General features: G+C 45.4%; 1 protein-coding gene across 1 annotated transcript in view; it reads left to right on the forward strand.

Annotated features, from left to right (window-relative positions):
• Positions 1-1,683: 1,683 nt before the first annotated feature.
• ablim2 (actin binding LIM protein family, member 2) overlaps positions 1,684-18,003 on the forward strand; it is a 101,371-nt gene continuing 85,051 nt past the window's right edge. The window contains exon 1 of the mRNA XM_029454425.1: positions 1,684-1,973. Within this exon, the coding sequence (XP_029310285.1) occupies positions 1,961-1,973 (13 nt within the window). The 5' untranslated portion in view covers positions 1,684-1,960. The remainder of the gene's footprint in view (positions 1,974-18,003) is intronic.

Consider the following 18,003-nt stretch of genomic DNA (forward strand, 5'->3'; position numbering starts at 1 on the left):
CTTGAGTTAGGACTTTTTTCTTCAAAATATTGTAATGTATTTATTTATATACTTTCTAAAACGTGTTCTTTATTCTGAGAATATTTTTTTACAATTATACAAATATACTTTTCTTCCCACTTATATGTTTTAGATCATTACATTTGAAATGATGTTTGTGTGAATAACAATGCAGACTTATACTGCTGAATTATATATGTATGTTTGTTGGAAAAACAAACTTTGATGGAATGCCATCTTATTCCAGAGTTCAGTTAGGTCTATGTTAAATCTCAAACTAAATATCACTATATTAATAAAAAAATATTTGATAGATAAACTGCTTCAAATAAGGAAAAAATAGTGATGTCGTTCTTTCCTGTATTTATGTTTAATATTTTTCCTTGAAGACACTGTATGTCTTCTGCCCCTGATCTGTCTTCTTTAGCCCTGTCATCTTCCTTCAGTTCCTCCTCCTCCTCCTCCTCCTCAGTAGTTCCCAACTGACCCAGTTAATTGTAAGCTATTACAACACACAGAGAGGAAACAGAAACAAAATGAGCAATAAGATGTCCATCATCTTCTGTGCTTTGAGATTACAATACTTCAAACAAATGAACACACTGCATAACGATAACATCCACAACTGATTGTCCAACGTATTTAAAAAAATAAAATGAAATACAATTTTGTCACTGCCGGTCCCCTTCACAATGCAGTTTGTTTGCGCTGAACTGGCTTGTAGTCCAAAATAAACTGCACGCTGCTTGTCAGAATGAGCGTTTCCTTTTTTTAATACTACATTTCCCATGTTTACCGCGTCATTAGTGCAGTGGCGCTGTCAGAGCGATGATGCTCTGTTGCGGAGCAGTCTGCTGGAAGCTGAAGCAAAACAGAGACAAGATGCCTGATGCTACCTAACATAAAACAGGAAGCGTTGGATTTATTCATTCAAAATAAAAGCATAAAGGGCGCAATAAAGTAATGGAATGGAACAATTAACCTAGCATTTGAGCAGAACAAAATGACATTGAAACATTCTTGCCGCATGGAAGTTATCATTATATAATAGTTTGCTTCCAAAATAATCTCTGATTTCTTTATGATTTGATTAATTGAAAATATACATTTTAATTCAAATATAGCCTAAACAAAGTTTAGTTTTGCATCATAACCTATTGTTAAGTGACTATTTTACGGAACAGCCTCTTTTAAGATATAGTAATAAAATAAAGATTTTTTAAATTTCCATTCTGAGCTCTACTCTACTTTAGGCTTTACTCGTGATCACATATCACTGACTAATCATTTTAAATTTAACCATTTTTTCCTGTATAAATTATATACAATTATTTTTCAATCAAATTATCACAAACTCATTGACAGGCTACTGGTTGATTTTGTGGCAGACATGCATTTGTGCCCTATGTAATTTATTATTATTTTTATTTTATTTGATATTTAATGTTTATTGGATTTAGTCAAATCAAGGATGGGAATTAAAAAACATATTTTATTATTTTACTGTGCTTACCACATTCCTACGTACATTTTTGACCAGATAGTAAAGTTCACTCAAACGATAATTGGAACTCCCGAGCCTAATCTTCAAGAACACTTTTATTTTGATAAGTCACACCGGATACCCTATTCACTATCCTATGTAGCGTGACTAGTGGTGTTTCTTCACTGTGCGCCCACACCCAACTTGCACGGTTTGCCGTATAGTGAGTGAGGCAGCGCAGCCCTGCAGTGTATGCAGGACATTGTCTTCTCAGTGCGGCTGTATTGGGAGATCTCTGCGGCATAAGCAGCCAGGCTTGCTCTCTGCAACACTCCTGTGTTGAACATTTCCCTTCATTTATTCTGCTGGCTGGCACTGAGCGTGTGCACTCTGCGGCTGCTGGCGTCATACTGTCAATGTGGATAGTGGTTTATTTACTGTGCATCATCTGACTGGAGAAGACATCCGACTGGCACCATGAGCAGCACTGGTAAGACCATTTTTCCCAAAATTGTAGATTGTACTGGCATTTCTCGTGTACTGGGTAATTTCTTGTTAATATTCCGAGGAACGATCCCAATTACATACTTTTAATATGCACACATGGTTAGCTTTGTTGAATACTGTGATTGCTTTGTCCCAATTTACACAATATGTCACCTGCTCTGGCATTACACTAATATTCATTTGTGTAAAATGAGCATACTATGCATTTAATATGTGTAGGCCTAACATTTAATAACTACTTCTAAAGCCCATATCTTGTTATCCTGTATCTGCTAATGAAGGCAGCAGCATCACGGGGCATCCACATATGTGATGCTACAGTTAGCATTGAGGTTGTCTGACACATTTTCAAATTTGTCTCTGTGAAAATTAACGTCATATGGGCTAACTAGACAGGGCGTAGAAACGCCCACAGTAGATTTGGTGGCTCCTGACTCCTGGTGGGCTGCTGTCACACCTGGCTTTGGGATGGGGGGGATTAACACTAGGCTGGTCTTCATTTGAAGCCCGTGTACGGTCAAGTTGTGCACCTCCAGCACTGTTCTGTTTGTTCTATATGCAAATAACAAGTAGTTACTGCTTGAGCCAACATAGAACACTAGTTCCACAACTTCTTAATATCAAAGATTATCTGAGTTTGGCCTGTAGTTGTAATTAAAATAATGCCATATTAATATAAAGGATATGATCATAAGTATAGATGAAGATGAAACTACATGGTTTAATGTATGTATGCCTGCTAGGGAAACACAAAGTGTGTTCTATTAATTAAGTAACTTAATTCTAATGATAGTAAACTCAGTCCTGAATTTTTAACCCTTAGGCGCTGAAACATGCTTATAATCCCTAAAAAATCCTAAATTTGGCATTCACCACTGCGGAACTTTGTATTCATAAGAACATCTGTGTGGCAATTGGATAAACATTGAACATTTCAATCTTAATTAGCAACTTAGGTTGTATGCAGGTTGTAGCTAGCTAACAATAGTTTTTTTGACATAATGCTGCGATATTTCATAGCGTTTAGAAGGTAACTCAACCTCCTAGTTGTAATTATGAGTCAGAGATACAGTATAAGGACTTTCTGACAGCTACAATGCATCTCAATTTAGTGAAATAAACAGAAATGTCAAAATGGCTCCATGGCCACTATTGCTCGCAGTTACATCAAATTAACACCAGTCAGTCTATTCAGCTAATTTAAAATGAGCTATACACGTTGGTTTGTATCTGGTTTTCCTTGTTTACTATTAGCAACAAATATGTACTATGATTTTTTTTTATACTAATTAGGCTTGACTAGAAGGCAAGCATTTGAGTTACCTATCTTGGACTAACTATCTTGGAGTAGTATGTGAATTATTAGGTTCTTCTACTCATTCTGCCGACACTGTCTGAATGCAACATAACCCTTGCATAGAGTACACATTTTAGGGCAAAGGAAATCTCCCATCGGATTTACAAACTGAGAAATTCCAGCACTCGAATTTTAGTCAAAACCAAAAATAAGATATTACTGGGGACAGTGATTGGAACCCAGTAATGACTCCAGCTCTGCAAAACAGAAAGCATGGCTGGCCCTAGGTTTTAATGAGTAGACCCATTGATGCTGTTCAGCACTGCTGAAACTGTTAATGAGAGTACTGCAGTTTGTCTGGGAGTCAAGACAGGAGAAATTCATTAGCACACTGCTGAAAACTGCAAGCAAAAGAAACAAACAAAGACCATCGTTTGACTGGAACGTTGTCTTTCTTATTTGTGGTGCCTTATAGAAGTTTTACCTAACTTGTGAAGAATGTCGCCTAAATATGTGACATGAGAAGTAATTTAATTTCAGATCTCTACCTGTGTATGAGGACAGCTGGTCTCAACATGTTGGAACAAATTGTGCCTGATAAATTAATTTTGAAGAAAATTGGGCATCATGCTGTATAGAGTGGGTGAATAGAGGGTCTTTAGAAACGTATACAGTGATGGTTCACATGTAGAGTTTGTTTTCTTTACCTCAAAGCACAGCAGAAAAGTTCATCTTGCTGCAATTACAGTAGGTGTTCAATTGCAAGTTAACCAGGGCCTGTAAACAAAAGTTACATGGACTTTTAAAGTAGAGCGATATGGCCCAAATCTTCTATCCCTATATAGGTAATTTCATTTTCTCGATAACAATATATATCACAATATAGCTTGTTTTCTGTTAAATAATAGTTTAAAGACATAACCATATGGTAGAGCCATATGGTAAAGAGTAAAAAATACTTGAAGAATAAAAAGTTGAGCATTGTGTCTCATTTAAAAAAAAACTTTAGTTCAAAATGAACATAAGTTTCAAGTGAAATTATAGAGAAAACATAAATAAATATTTCCAGCTATAAACTTACTATGTTTACATGCATGGACACAAATACAGAGTAATCAGATTAGGACAATTAGGCAAATTAGCAGGTCTCAGAAGAAGTTGAGCTATGATCCTGGAGTCTGTGGACCTGCTTGGAGATAGCATTGACACAGGAAATGCATTCTTTGATTTGTGGGCTGTACAGGCTTGTGTACAGGCAGTAAATATTTGTGGTCGAGTGGTGGTTTGTGCGACTATATTTTGTCCTAATAGGCCCCACTTTTAAACAAGTGTTGAGGTTTCTGAATTGTAGCTTAGCTGTAAGATACTGATCTGGCTGTAATATGTGAACAGAGAGGTTTATCCAAATTTCTGAATTCATATTGATCAAATAGTCACACCACTCTACGGTGAAATGATTTTTGCATATAGAAATGATAACAGATAAAACTTTTAGTTTTTCTTCTGGAGCTGGCTTTGGCCAATCCTGACAAAATAATGGAATTGTCCTGCTATCCTACCAGCATACCTGGTTTAGATTATGTCCTCTTAAAACAAAATTGCAACAGAGATATCATTCAACTGCTTTTCCAGATCCATGCTGATCCTAACAACACAATGTAATATTTTACTGGCATCCTACCAAATACTGCGCGACCCCATGGGATTCTTGGATAAAATGCCAGCTCTCAGATTAAATAATGTTCTCCTAAAAAAACAAGAATAAGAGGTAAAAAGACACTTCTCTGAGATCTGTATTTACAGGCACTTCAGTGTGGTTGAAAGTGTAACCTTTGTTTGACATTGTTTACCTGCACCACAGGAATGGTGCCTTAAATAAACCTCTCAAAAAAAGCTTGGCATGAACACACCCTGAGAGAAATCAATCTGAAGGTCTGCATTTGTTTAATTACAGTTTTGTTTATAATTACCTGGGTTTGTGTTTAGTTCCTAGGTACTGAGACACATGGAGCCCCTTGATCACCACAGGGATAGATTATCGCAGAATAGCCTGTTAATTTCAGCTCAGATTACTGCCACAAATACCATAAGGAGAGGGCTGATCAATACTGTTTCTCAAGCTGTTTTCTGCCTCTTTGTGTACAGATGAACGCTTTTAACCTGTCAACCCTGAGTTAGACTTTGGCAGGAATCAAAAACTGAAACCTAAACCCATGTCTTTTACTTTTTAGCAAAACTATTACATTAAGATTTGAATTTTGCTTTATATTTCTAAAAGAACCCAAGCCCTAAGCTTTACGCAACAAATTGGTCCGATTCTTGGTCAGGACCTGTTAGATTTGGGTCAGCAAGCTTTATCCTGGAACACACAAGGTTCCTAGGAATATGTTACAGTTTCTCAGTTGTTTTGGTAAATCTTTTCAGATTAGAAATGAAATTCTCACAACTTGTTTAACCTCCACATCATCTAGTCAATTGTGCATATCATAAAAGCAATTTCTCATTATTTTGAACACATTGCAAATGCATTGACTAATTCATGCAATTGATTCTGCACAATTGTCTGATGTTTCCTACGTTATTAATTGCTTATGTCATGTTGATCAACTAATAAAGGATTATTTGATCTAAACTTATCTTAACAACAATGAAAGGAACAGGGTCAACAGCAGTGGGGGAAGAAGGCTGTGTGGTGGAAGGGTAGTGAGGCAAAACAGAGGAAGAGGTAAAAGACTTCACTGTAATTCTCCATTTAGCTCTGCATTTACAGTTCTGGTTAAGGGTTGTTATGCATGTTTAAATTTCAAAATTTGTAGAAATGTCCAATCTCTTGTAATCAATCTCCAACATATCGTAATGTGCAAGTGTGTACTGTCAAAATTGATATATGTCATACAGAAAAAGTGCAGCCTTGTGCATTTTTAATCATTTTCGTCAACATTTTCGACATCATAAAATTCTTAGAGAGTAAACTTACTTTTATTGATAACATGGCTAAGCATTTTGACTAGTGGTTTACTAATATGGCCGATATGTAGAGAGCAGGGTGGCCGATGACCATGTTATAATGCCGATATCATGTTTTTTCTTTTTCATCTGATAAAATACAACAATTTTATAGATTTGTAAACTTACATAAATAAACAATGTTAGTGTAGAGTCCTTCCCTGGTGTTGGCTATCTTAACTTTTGTTAATCGGTCTCATGTGCGCAGACATCGGCCGATATCGATTATCTCAAAATAGCATTATTCGGCCCGATTAATTGGTCTACCACTAATTTTGACTATCTTGTTTGTAAACAATTGCACTTCGTTCTGATGACAATGATATGTTCATTGACATACATTTTTTCTTCTTGAAAAATAAACAAATGAGCAAGTTCCATCCATCCATCCATCCATCCATCCATCCATCGTCTACAGCTTATCCAGGGTCGGGTCGCGGGGCAGCAGCTCCAGTAAGGAACCCCATTCTTCCCTTCTCCGGGCCACATCCTCCAGCTCCGACTGGGGGATCCCGAGGCGTTCCCAGGCCAGTAAGGAGATATAATCTCTCCACCGAGTCCTGGGAGGAGACCCCGGGCTTCCCCGGCCCAGCGGGCTCTACTCCGAGTCTTTCACGGATGGCTGAGCTTCTCACCCTATCTCTAAGGGAGATGCCAGCCACCCGTCTGAGAAAACCCATTTCGGCCGCTTGTATCCGTGATCTCGTTCTTTCGGTCATGACCCAGCCTTCATGACCATAGGTGAGGGTAGGAACGATGATTGCCCGGTACATTGAGAGCTTTGCCTTCTGGCTCAGCTCTCTTTTCGTCACAACGGTGCGGTAAAGCGATTGCAGTACCGCCCCCGCTGCTCCGATTCGCCGGCCAATCTCTCGCTCCATCGTCCCCTTACTCGCGAACAAGACCCCGAGGTACTTGAACTCCTTCACTTGGGGGTAAGGGCTCATTCCCTACCTGGAGTAGGCAATCCACCGGTTTCCTGCTGAGAGCCATGGCCTCATATTTTGAGGTGCTGATCCTCATCCCAACCGCTTCTGTCACAGTCTGCTCCAGTACTTCTTACCTCAGCCTGGTACTTTTCCACACCCCTTGCCTGCTACCTATTGGTTGGTCCTTGTGGATTATTATCATCCCGCTGTGGATCAGTGTACTTGGCTATAACCTGCTAACTATAACTACTAATAAAGATCATTACCAATTATCCTTGGTTTCCTGTGTGCTGCCACTCATGGACCCAGCACACACAGCGCCACCTCTGAACCAGATGGAGCAGGTGGAAAACGCCATCCAGCATCATGAGGCGAGGTTCGCCTCGATGACGAACGAGCTACGGCAGTCAGCTGTTAACCAGGAGCAAGTGATGACTACATTAGTTGCCCAGGTTCAGCAGCTAACGCTAGCTATGAGATCTGCAACTAGTCCTGGGCCTCCTCCAGCTCCGCTGCCGACAGTTTCAGCTCCAGGACCAGCACCGGAGCCTCAGGTGTGGACCCCGGAGCGCTATGCCGGTGATACTGAGGGCTGCAACACGTTCATTACAAACTGTTCTCTCCTGTTTACCTTGAAGCCAAACAGCTTCAATTCAGAGTGGGAGCGACAGACGACAGCTTGCTCCTCTTTTGCTGCTTTTTCGGCCGAGCTACGCAAGGTCTTCGGCGGAGTTTCCATGGGTCCAGACGCTACCGGAGGTCTGATGAGTCTAAAGCAGGGAAACCGGACGGTAGCTGATTATGCGATTGACTTTCGGACCAGAGCTCGCCTGAGTGATTGGAATTCTGCGGCTCAAAATGATGCTTACCTGCTAGGGCTAGCAGATTATCTTAAAAATGAGCTGGTATCTTTTGAGTTACCATCCTCGCTAGATAGATTAATCAAACTCACCTCCAGACTGGATCGGCGGATCCAGGTGAGGAGGCGAGAGAAACGACAGCGGCCACTAGGTCACTTCACATCCGGCCGGCAGCGAGGACCTGTGGCGCCCACCAGTTTTGATGCTGAGCCATTGCCAGGCGGACCTGAGCCCATGCAAGTGGGGTGCACCAGCCTCACCTCAGAGGAACGTGAGCACTGTAGACGAAGGAACCTCTGTCTATACTGCGGCCAGGGTGGCCATTTCGTTTCCAGATGCCCAGCAAAAGACCAGGCTCACCAGTAATGGGGAACATACTGGTGAGCCGAACCCAAAGACTCTTCCCCAACCAAAGACCACTGTGTCACGTTCGACTGCTGTTGACTGAGTTTCACCTTCTACGGTCTCTCATCTTCCGTTGATTCTGGGCTATCCCTGGCTCCGCCACCACAACCCAACATTGATTGGGTGCCATTCTGGGGTGGAGCCCTGCCTGCCACAAGGTGTGCGTGAAGCAAGCCGCCGCTCCGCAGCAGTCCGTCTGCTCCAGTCCTGCTCCGGATTTATCGGGGGTGCCGGTTGAATACCATTACTTCCAGGAGGTATTCAGCAAGGCCCGGGCCACGTCTCTGCCCCCGCACCGTCCATATGATTGTGCGATTGAGCTATACCCCGGCATGTCCCCTCCTCGTGGTCGCCTGTATTCCCTGTCGGAACCCGAGAGGGAGGCCATGGAAAGTTACATTAATGACTCTCTGGCTGCCGGGATTATCCGTCCCTCGTCCTCATCGGCAGGGGCGGGATTCTTCTTTGTGGAAAAGAAGGACAAGACTCTGAGGCCGTGTATTGATTACAGGGGCCTCAATGACATCACAGTAAAGAACCGATATCCTTTTCCCCTCATCTCCTCCGCTTTTGAGTTATTGCAGGGGGCTACCATCTTTACGAAGTTGGACCTTCGCAATGCTTACCACTTAGTTCGGATCCGGGAGGGAGTGGAAAACGGCTTTTAACACCGCATCTGGACATTATGAATACCTGGTGATGTCGTTCGGCCTCAGAAACGCCCCCAGCGGTATTCCAAGTATTGGTAAATGATGTTCTTAGAGACATGTTGAACAAGCAGGTGTTCGTATACCTAGACGACATCTTGATCTACTCCCGTACCAAGGGGGAACATGTGCATCATGTCCAGGCCGTCCTTCAACACCTGCTTGAGAACTCGCTGTTTGTAAAAACCGAGAAATGTGAGTTCCATACCACCTCTGTCTAGTTTCTGGGATACATCGTGGGACGGGGGTGCATGCAGATGGACCCTGCCAAAGTCTCCGCGGTCACCTCCTGGCCGGTTTCTGATTCGCGTAAGCAGTTACAGCGGTTCCTGGGGTTCGCAAACTTTTACCGAAGGTTCATCCGTGGCTAGAGCACGGTGGCTGCCCCACTCACGGCCCTCACCTCTTCAAAGGTGCTGTATCAGTGGTCTCCCTCGGCTGAGAGGGCTTTCCAGAACTTCAAGTCCCGTTTCACCTCTGCTCCCATCCTGCGAGTTCCGGACCCGGAGAGACAGTTTGTGGTGGAGGTGGACGCCTCCAACGTAGGGTAGGGGGCATCTTGTCGCAGAGGGCGGCCGACGACCAGAAGCTTCACCCCTGTGCCTTCTTCTCTAAGACATTTTTGCCGGCAGAGAGAAATTATGGGAACCGGGAGTTATTGGCCGTTAAGCTGGCGCTGGAGGAATGGCATCAATGGCTCGAGGGGACCAAGCTGCCTTTTCTGGTTTGGACTGACCACAAGAATTTGGCGTACATCCAATCAGCCAAGAGACTGAACTCCCGGCAGACCAGGTGGTCCCTATTCTTCACCAGGTTCAACTTTTCTCTGTCCTACCGGCCTGGTTCCCACAACATTAAACCAGACGCCCTGTCCCGTCTGTTTGTGGGAGGGGAGGACTCCGTCACCGAGCCGGATCCTATCCTTCCAGTACCCCGCTTGATTGCCTCTCTCACTTGGGAGGTGGAGGAGAGGGTTAAAGCCGCCTTGAAAGATCAGCCCGGTCCTAGTTCCTGCCCGCCGGACCGCCTGTTTGTTCCCCTGGATATTAGATCTGACGTCATTCAATGGGCCCACAGTTCCCGGCTCACCTGCCACCCTGGGATCCAACAAACTAAGGAAGTTCTTCTACGGAGATTCTGGTGGGCCACCCGTGGGTTCGTCAATGCGTGTCCCATTTGTAGTCAGCACAAGCCGTCTCACCAAGCTCCTGCTGGCCTTCTGCTACCTCTACCAGTGCCCCATCGTATCTGGTCCCACATCTCTCTAGACTTTGTAACCGGCCTGCCTATGTCCAACGGTCATACCACCATGCTGACTATAGTTGACCGGTTCAGCAAGATGGCCCACTTTGTGTCACTACCCAAGCTCCCGTCGGCCAAGGAGACTGCGGAACTGGTTCTGCTGCATGTCTTTCGACTCCATGGACTCCCTACCGATGTGATCTCCGACCAAGGACCCCAGTTCATGTCCATATTCTGGAAGGAGTTTTGTTCGCTCCTGGTGGTCAGGAGATGGAGACAGCACTTCGGTGCATGATTTCCAAACATCCCTCGGCCTGGTCTCAGCAGCTCCTGTGGGTGGAATATGCCCGCAATACCCTGGTCAGCTCAGCCACTGGACTGTCCCCATTTCAGTGTTCCTACGGGTTCCAACCGCCACTGTTCCCCGCATTGGAGAAAGGTCACCTCTCTGGGAACCATCACCTTATCGTGGTGGAGAGGTTTGTGTGTCCCTATGAACCTGAGAGCTGTGTTGTCTGGAGCCTAGTGCTCCTGGTAGGGTCTCCCAAGGCAAATTGGTCTCAGGTGAGGGGCCAGACTAAGAATGGTTCAAAAACGGACTTCATGAAAGAAAAGGAAAGGAAAGGAGAGACCCTGCCCGGAGGAAGCCCGGGGCCCCCGTCTGGAGCCAGGCCCAGAGGGAGGGCCCGACAGCGAGCGCCTGGTGGCCGGGTTTGCCACGGAGCCCGGTCGGGCACAGCCCAAAGAAGCTACGTGGTGCCTCCCATCCATCCTTCCTGTGGGCCCACCACTCATGGGAAAAACTGCTGGGGTCGGGTGCGCTATCACACGGGTGGCAGTGATGGTCAGGGACCTCGACGGACCAGACCCGGGCAGCAGAGGCTGGCTCTTGGGACGTGGAACGTCACCTCTCTGTGGGGGAAGGAGCCGGAACTAGTGCGGGAGGTGGATCGCTACCAGTTGGATCTGGTGGGGCTTACCTCCACGCACAGTCTTGGCTCTGGAACCGTACTCCTGGATAGGGATTGGACTCTATTCTTCTCCGGAGTTGCCCAAGGTGTGAGGCGTCGGGCCGGGGTAGGGATACTCACTAGCCCCCGGCTGAGCGCCGCTACGTTGGAGTTTATCCCGGTGGACGAGAGGGTCGCCTCCCTACGCCTTCGGGTTATGGGGGGGAAAACTCTGACTGTTGTTTGTGCCTATGCCCCAAACCGCAGTTCTGAGTATTCGGCCTTCTTGGAGACCCTGAATGGAGCCCTGCAGGGGGCTCCAGTAGGGGACTCCGTAGGAACGTTTCGTACTCCGTAGGAACGTTTCGTAGGAAACGATGGAGACACCTGGAGAGGCGTGATTGGGAGGAAGGGCCTCCCTGATCTAAACCCGAACGGTCGTTTGTTGTTGGACTTCTGTGCTAGTCATGGAATGGCCATAACAAACACCATGTTCGAACATAAGGATGCTCATAAGTGCACGTGGTACCAGAGCACCCTAGGCCAAAGGTCAATGATCGATTTCGTAATCGTATCATCTGATCTGAGGCCGCATGTTTTGGACACTCGGGTGAAGAGAGGGGCGGAGCTGTCGACTGATCACCATCTGGTGGTGAGTTCGATCAAGGGGTGGGGGAAGACTCTGGACAGACCTGGTAAACCCAAACGGGTAATGCGGGTGAACTGGGAACGTCTGGAGGAAGCCCCTGTCCTGGGGATCTTTAACTCACACCTCCGGCGGAGCTTTTCAGCTATCCCTGTGGAGGTTGGGGGCATTGAACCTGAGTGGGCGATGTTCAAAACCTCTATTGCTGAAGCTGCGGTGATGAGCTGTGGTCTCAAGGTCTTAGGTGCCTCAAGGGGCGGTAACCCTCGAACACCGTGGTGGACCCCAGTGGTCAGGGAAGCAGTCCGACTGAAGAAGGAGTCCTTCCGGGTTATGTTATCCGGGAGGACTCCGGAAACAGTTGCAGGGTATCGAAGGACTAGAAGGGCGGCAGCTTCTGCCGTGTCAGAGGCAAAGCAGCGGGTGTGGGAGAAGTTCGGATAAGCTATGGAGAAGGACTTTCGGTCGGCACCAAGGTGCTTCTGGAAAACCATCCGGCACCTCAGGAGGGGGAAGCGAGGAACCATCCAAGCTGTGTACAGCAAGGGTGGGACCCTGCTGACTTCAACTGAGAAGGTTATCGGCCGCTGGAAGGAGCACTTTGAGGAACTCCTGAATCCGACTAACACGCCCTCTATGGTTGAGGCAGAGCTGGAAGCTGATGGGGGATCATCGTCAATTTCCCTGATGGAAGTCACTGAGGTAGTCAAACAACTCCACAGTGGCAAAGCCGCAGGGGTTGATGAGATCCGTCCAGAAATGCTGAAGGCTTTGGGTGTTGAGGGGCTGTCTTGGTTGACACGCCTCGTCAACATTGCGTGGAAGTCTGGGACAGTGCCTAGGGGTTGGCAGACCGGGGTGGTGGTTCCCCTATTTAAAAATGGGGACCAGAGAGTGTGTGCCAACTACAGGGGTATCACACTTCTCAGCCTCCCTGGTAAAGCAAGAGTTGTGTCCGGATACTCGGCAGTAAGTCGGACTCGTTTCCCGTGAATGTTGGCCTCCGACAGGGCTGTGCTTTATCACCAATCCTGTTCGTGATTTTCATGGATAGGATATCGAGGCGTAGTCGTGGAGGAGAGGGGTTGCAGTTCGGTGACCTGAGGATCTCATCGCTGCTCTTTGCAGATAATGTGGTCCTTATGGCATCATCGGTCTGTGACCTTCAACAGTCACTGGATCGGTTCGCAGCCGAGTGTGCAGCGGTTGGGATGAGGATTAGCACCTCCAAATCTGAGGCCATGGCTCTCAGCAGGAAACCGGTGCATTGCCTACTCCGGGTAGGGAATGAGCCATTACCCCAAGTGAAGGAGTTCAAGTACCTCGGGGTCTTGTTCGCGAGTGAGGGGACAATGGAGCGAGAGATTGGCCGGAGAATCGGAGCAGGGGGGGCGGTATTACAGTCACTTTACCGCACCGTTGTGACGAAAAGAGAGCTGAGCCAGAAGGCAAAGCTCTCAATATACCGGTCGATCTTCGTTCCTACCCTCACCTATGGTCATGAAGGCTGGGTCATGACCGAAAGAACGAGATCACGGGTACAAGCGGCCGAAATGGGTTTTCTCAGACGGGTGGCTGGCGTCTCCCTTAGAGATAGGGTGAGAAGCTTAGCCATCCGTGAGAGACTCGGGGTAGAGCCGCTGCTCCTTTACGTTGAAAGGAGCCAGTTGAGGTGGTTCGGGCATCTAGTAAGGATGCCACCTGGGCGCCTCCCTAGGGAGGTGTTCCAGGCACGTCCAGCTGGGAGGAGACCCCGGGAAAGACCCAGGACTCGGTGGAGAGATTATATCTCCTCACTGGCCTGGGAACGCCTCAGGATCCCCCAGTCGGAGCTGGAGGATGTGGCCCGGAGAAGGGAAGATTGGGGTTCCTTACTGGAGATGCTGCCCCCGCGACCCGATCCCGGATAAGCGGTAGACGATGGATGGATGGATGGATGGATGGTCTCCTGTCCTTCCGTCCAGGCTTTCATTAACCACTAACACCAAACCTGGACCCAGGCTAGAGCTACTCTCCTCCCTTCGACGGACCGGTACGTCATGGCTGCCAACCGCCGCCGCACCGTCGCCCCCAAATACCTATTGGGCCAGAAAGTGTGGCTGTCCACTCGGGACATACCGTTATGGGTAGAATAAAAAAAATTGGCGCCTCGGTTCATCGGCCCGTTTGAGATCCAGGAAGTTATCAACTCCGTGGCAGTCAAGCCCACTGGTCCCGGCTGCTCCGCCTCCCCCGCTGCCTCGCTTCATCGATGGCGGTCCTGTATACACCTTTCACCGCCTCCTTCGTTCCCACCGCCGGTGAAGGGGTCTGCAGTGCTGTGGACTGGAAGGTTATGGTCCTGAGGAAAGGTGTTGGGTTCCTGCGCGACACGTCCTGGATGCCCGGTTGATCAGGGAGTTTCACCGTCGGCAGCCTTACCAGCCAGCTAAGACCACCCCACCATTAGGGGTCCCATTTCGACTGGCTTTCCCCCCTTCTTCGTCCGAGGCATCTGACAAGGAGGAGACACCCCCGAAGGCTGAGGAGGAACGGATGGACGTTTCTCAGGAATATTAATTAATTATATGTTGTGTTTAACCATTTCTCTAGCCATTTAAGAGATGCTCTCACTGCTACAGTGGTGGCCCACACTACTGAATGAAATAACAGTAGACAACTGATGAGCAAGACCCAGACTGCAGTCAGGCTGACACCACAGCTCTTCTTACTGGGATAAATACTGGCTGACCTCACTGGTGGTGGTGGTGGTGCACACGCACACGCATACACACACACACACACACACACACACACACACACAACACACACACACACACACACACACACAGTGGTGTGGGCTTGTGACATTTCCCTGCAGCCTGCTGTTTTACATGGGCCTTTGATGAATGCAGGAATTGCTTGTTGTTTATTCTACATGACTACACAAACTGAATAGTTTGGTTGTGTCATAGTTTGATGAACATAGCTTATATTTTTGGATTTATGCTGATCCAATACTGTAGTCATTTACAGTTTTTTTTCAATTGCTAAGACACTAAAATTACATATCATGTCATAAAGCATAATTATTGATACGGACACCAAGAAACAAAACCTCTGCACAACTTTAAGCACATTCTCAGCCTCACACTTTTTTACAAAACACTACACACAAATAACACAAAACACGATCATGACATTGGCACTATATTCATAAATATGGACTTGTTTCGACTTGCTTTTCAAAATATGTTCCTATGAACCTATTGATCAAACACGGATGTCAGATGTACAGACAGACACTCAGGTGCTTACAGTAATTGTAAACTCACCCAGGCGTAAGCACTGTAAATATGTAACAGAATTGTTTATGTTGAGTTGATGTACTATATGCTAATCAGTGCAGTAACTGGTCTTGTGTGTTGTGTTTAGTCAAAATATTCACATATTTTAGTATAACAATGTCTCTGAAAAAATCAAACCCAGACTATATCATTAGAAAAGTAGAAAGTGTTTTTGTCATGATCGTGATTTTGTATATCCTGTTTTATTTTGAAGTGTTCACTTCCCCTTATGTCATGTCTAGTTGTACTTCCTGTCTGTGTGTTTTCTTTCTGTGATTGTTGATTTGTTCCTCCTGTGTCCGTTCACCTTGCCGTGTCACCCTTGCAGATGTCTCCTCGTGCGTCCTCGTGCGTCCTCATGCGTCCTCGTGCTTCCCGTGTCATCCTGGTTTGTCTTTTCAGTTTACGTTTTACCTTTTGTATTTTTGTTATTTTGTAAGCTTTTTGGAATAAAGCCCTCTTTTTGTTAATATCCTTGTCAGCCGTCTTGCATTTGAGTCCTCACCTTTTCCCCACCGTAACAGTTTTAGAAGGAGCATAGCAGTGTGTAATGGTTCTAAGAGAATTGTGTGTAATGTTTGGACAAAATGAGCCCTGTTCAAAATCGTGCTTAAGCAATTGTAAAAATCTGTAATACTGTAAACTCTACAATTCAATACCCAGATTGTGCCGCACAGCCGTGGTGCTTTGCATCATTCAGCACCATGGAGTTGAGGAGAGATTTGCTGTTTTTATAGATGTGGTGTGGACTCTGCCATTCACTTCTGTGATTTTCAAAACAATAGATTTATAGTTATATTTTTAGCTGTCGTTTTTTGTGTGGATGGCCCTCAAGAGCCATTCTAGCAGCTCTGTGAAGCCTTACTTAAGTGCAGCTGTGCTTTGAGCTAAATGCTAACGTCAGCATGCTAACATGCTCAATGACAATGTTAACACATTAGGTGCGTTAGGCAGGTAGAATTTTTACCATGTTCGCTATTTTAGTTTAGCGTGTTAGTTTGCTTACATTTGATAATTAGCACTAAACACAAGGTACAACTGAGGCTTGTACCTTGTGACGGGTATGCCATTTGATTTGCAAGTATTTTATCATGAACCAAAATATTGGAAAAATTCAATATTTCAAACTGATGACGCCGCTAGATGAAAAGAGGATCACTAAAGTCTTGGTTTTGTGTAAATCTATCTTGTAGACATTGACACATTTTACAGGAATGTGTAAAACAGTCAATGGTAGGGGAAACACTGATACCGCTTTTAGTACTCGGAGACATGATATACTTAAAACTCAATTTTATTAAATATATGGCTCTCAAGGAAATACATTTAAAAATATTTGGTTTTTATTGCTCTTCCAGGCCAAAAAGGTTCCCGACCCCTGTGCTAACTGCTAACGTAATAATCACCCATCTTCCAGCTGAAGCAGCCTGTCTGCAAAGCAGCCTCCCGCTGATGTTGTGGACGAGGTGAGGGTGCAACTAACTTTCTCGTTTCTGCCACTTTGGATTTAATCAAAACGTGCAGGGATCATGGATGTTGGGACAGCTGTACTTCTTCTCCCTCTGGACTAAAGGGAGACCGGTGACTTAAATGTCACCGGTCTGTTGCTTTAAGTGAAAGAGTTAGTGTGTCCAAAGCTGTTTCAGTGGAGTATGACTTTTGTAATTTTCTTGAGAAATTACCTAGAAATCTTACAAATCTTCATACAGAATTCATGATGCACAGCACACGATTATACACTCATGCATACACAGACAAAAACAGATGTCTTATTCAGTTAACTGAGTTCCAAATTTGACACCATTATAATTAACTAACAATGTTCTCTTTACCAATAGATCACATTAAATATATTCTCACCCCCATGCAGCACCAAATAACAAAAATCTGAGGACTCAAAGTTAGTGTTTGATCTAATGGATACTAAACCTACTCACAATCTTTCACTGTATATTTGGGAGTCTGTACTCTCAGCTGCAATATGACAAAATGTATTATGCAATAGAGGCATCTTTCTGAGACAGGAGGCACTGGTATATTTCCAACATACCATCCAATTATCCACCCACCCACCCACCTATGTTAAGCATGTTTATCAGGATCCGGGTAGCCACAGACTAAGCAAGGTACAGATACCTTGTCTTCAGTATGTAATCCATCCATTGTGCTCTGGGTCTTTCCAGGGGGCTTCTTTCTGTTAGACTTACTCAGAATACCTCCACAGGGAGGTGTTGGGGGGCCTCCTGGTGGCTCCTTTGGGGGATCAAATGCTGGACCACCTCAACCTAAGAGGAGTGAATGAGCAGATGTTCTTCTCTGAGCTCCTTCTGAATTTCCAAACTCACTCTGTCCTGAGCCTGGGACGGAAACTAATTTGGTCCTCTGAATCTTCCAGGTTAGAACTTGGAGCCACTGCTCAATTGAGAATTTTGCATTCTGGCTCAGTTCTCTCTTCATCTCAGCAGTCCTGTATAATTACCACATCACAGCAAACCCACACCAATCCACAATGTTGATCTCATGCTTCATATACCCTCAATTGAAGCACCTAAATTTCTTCTCATTAAACTTCTTCAACTGCTTCCAAATTTCAAACTGGAAAAACCTAGGGGCTGTTCTGGAAATGTCAAAATTGTAATGGAATA

Source organism: Cottoperca gobio, chromosome 18, assembly GCF_900634415.1.
Source record: "Cottoperca gobio chromosome 18, fCotGob3.1, whole genome shotgun sequence".
NCBI lineage: Eukaryota > Metazoa > Chordata > Actinopteri > Perciformes > Bovichtidae > Cottoperca > Cottoperca gobio.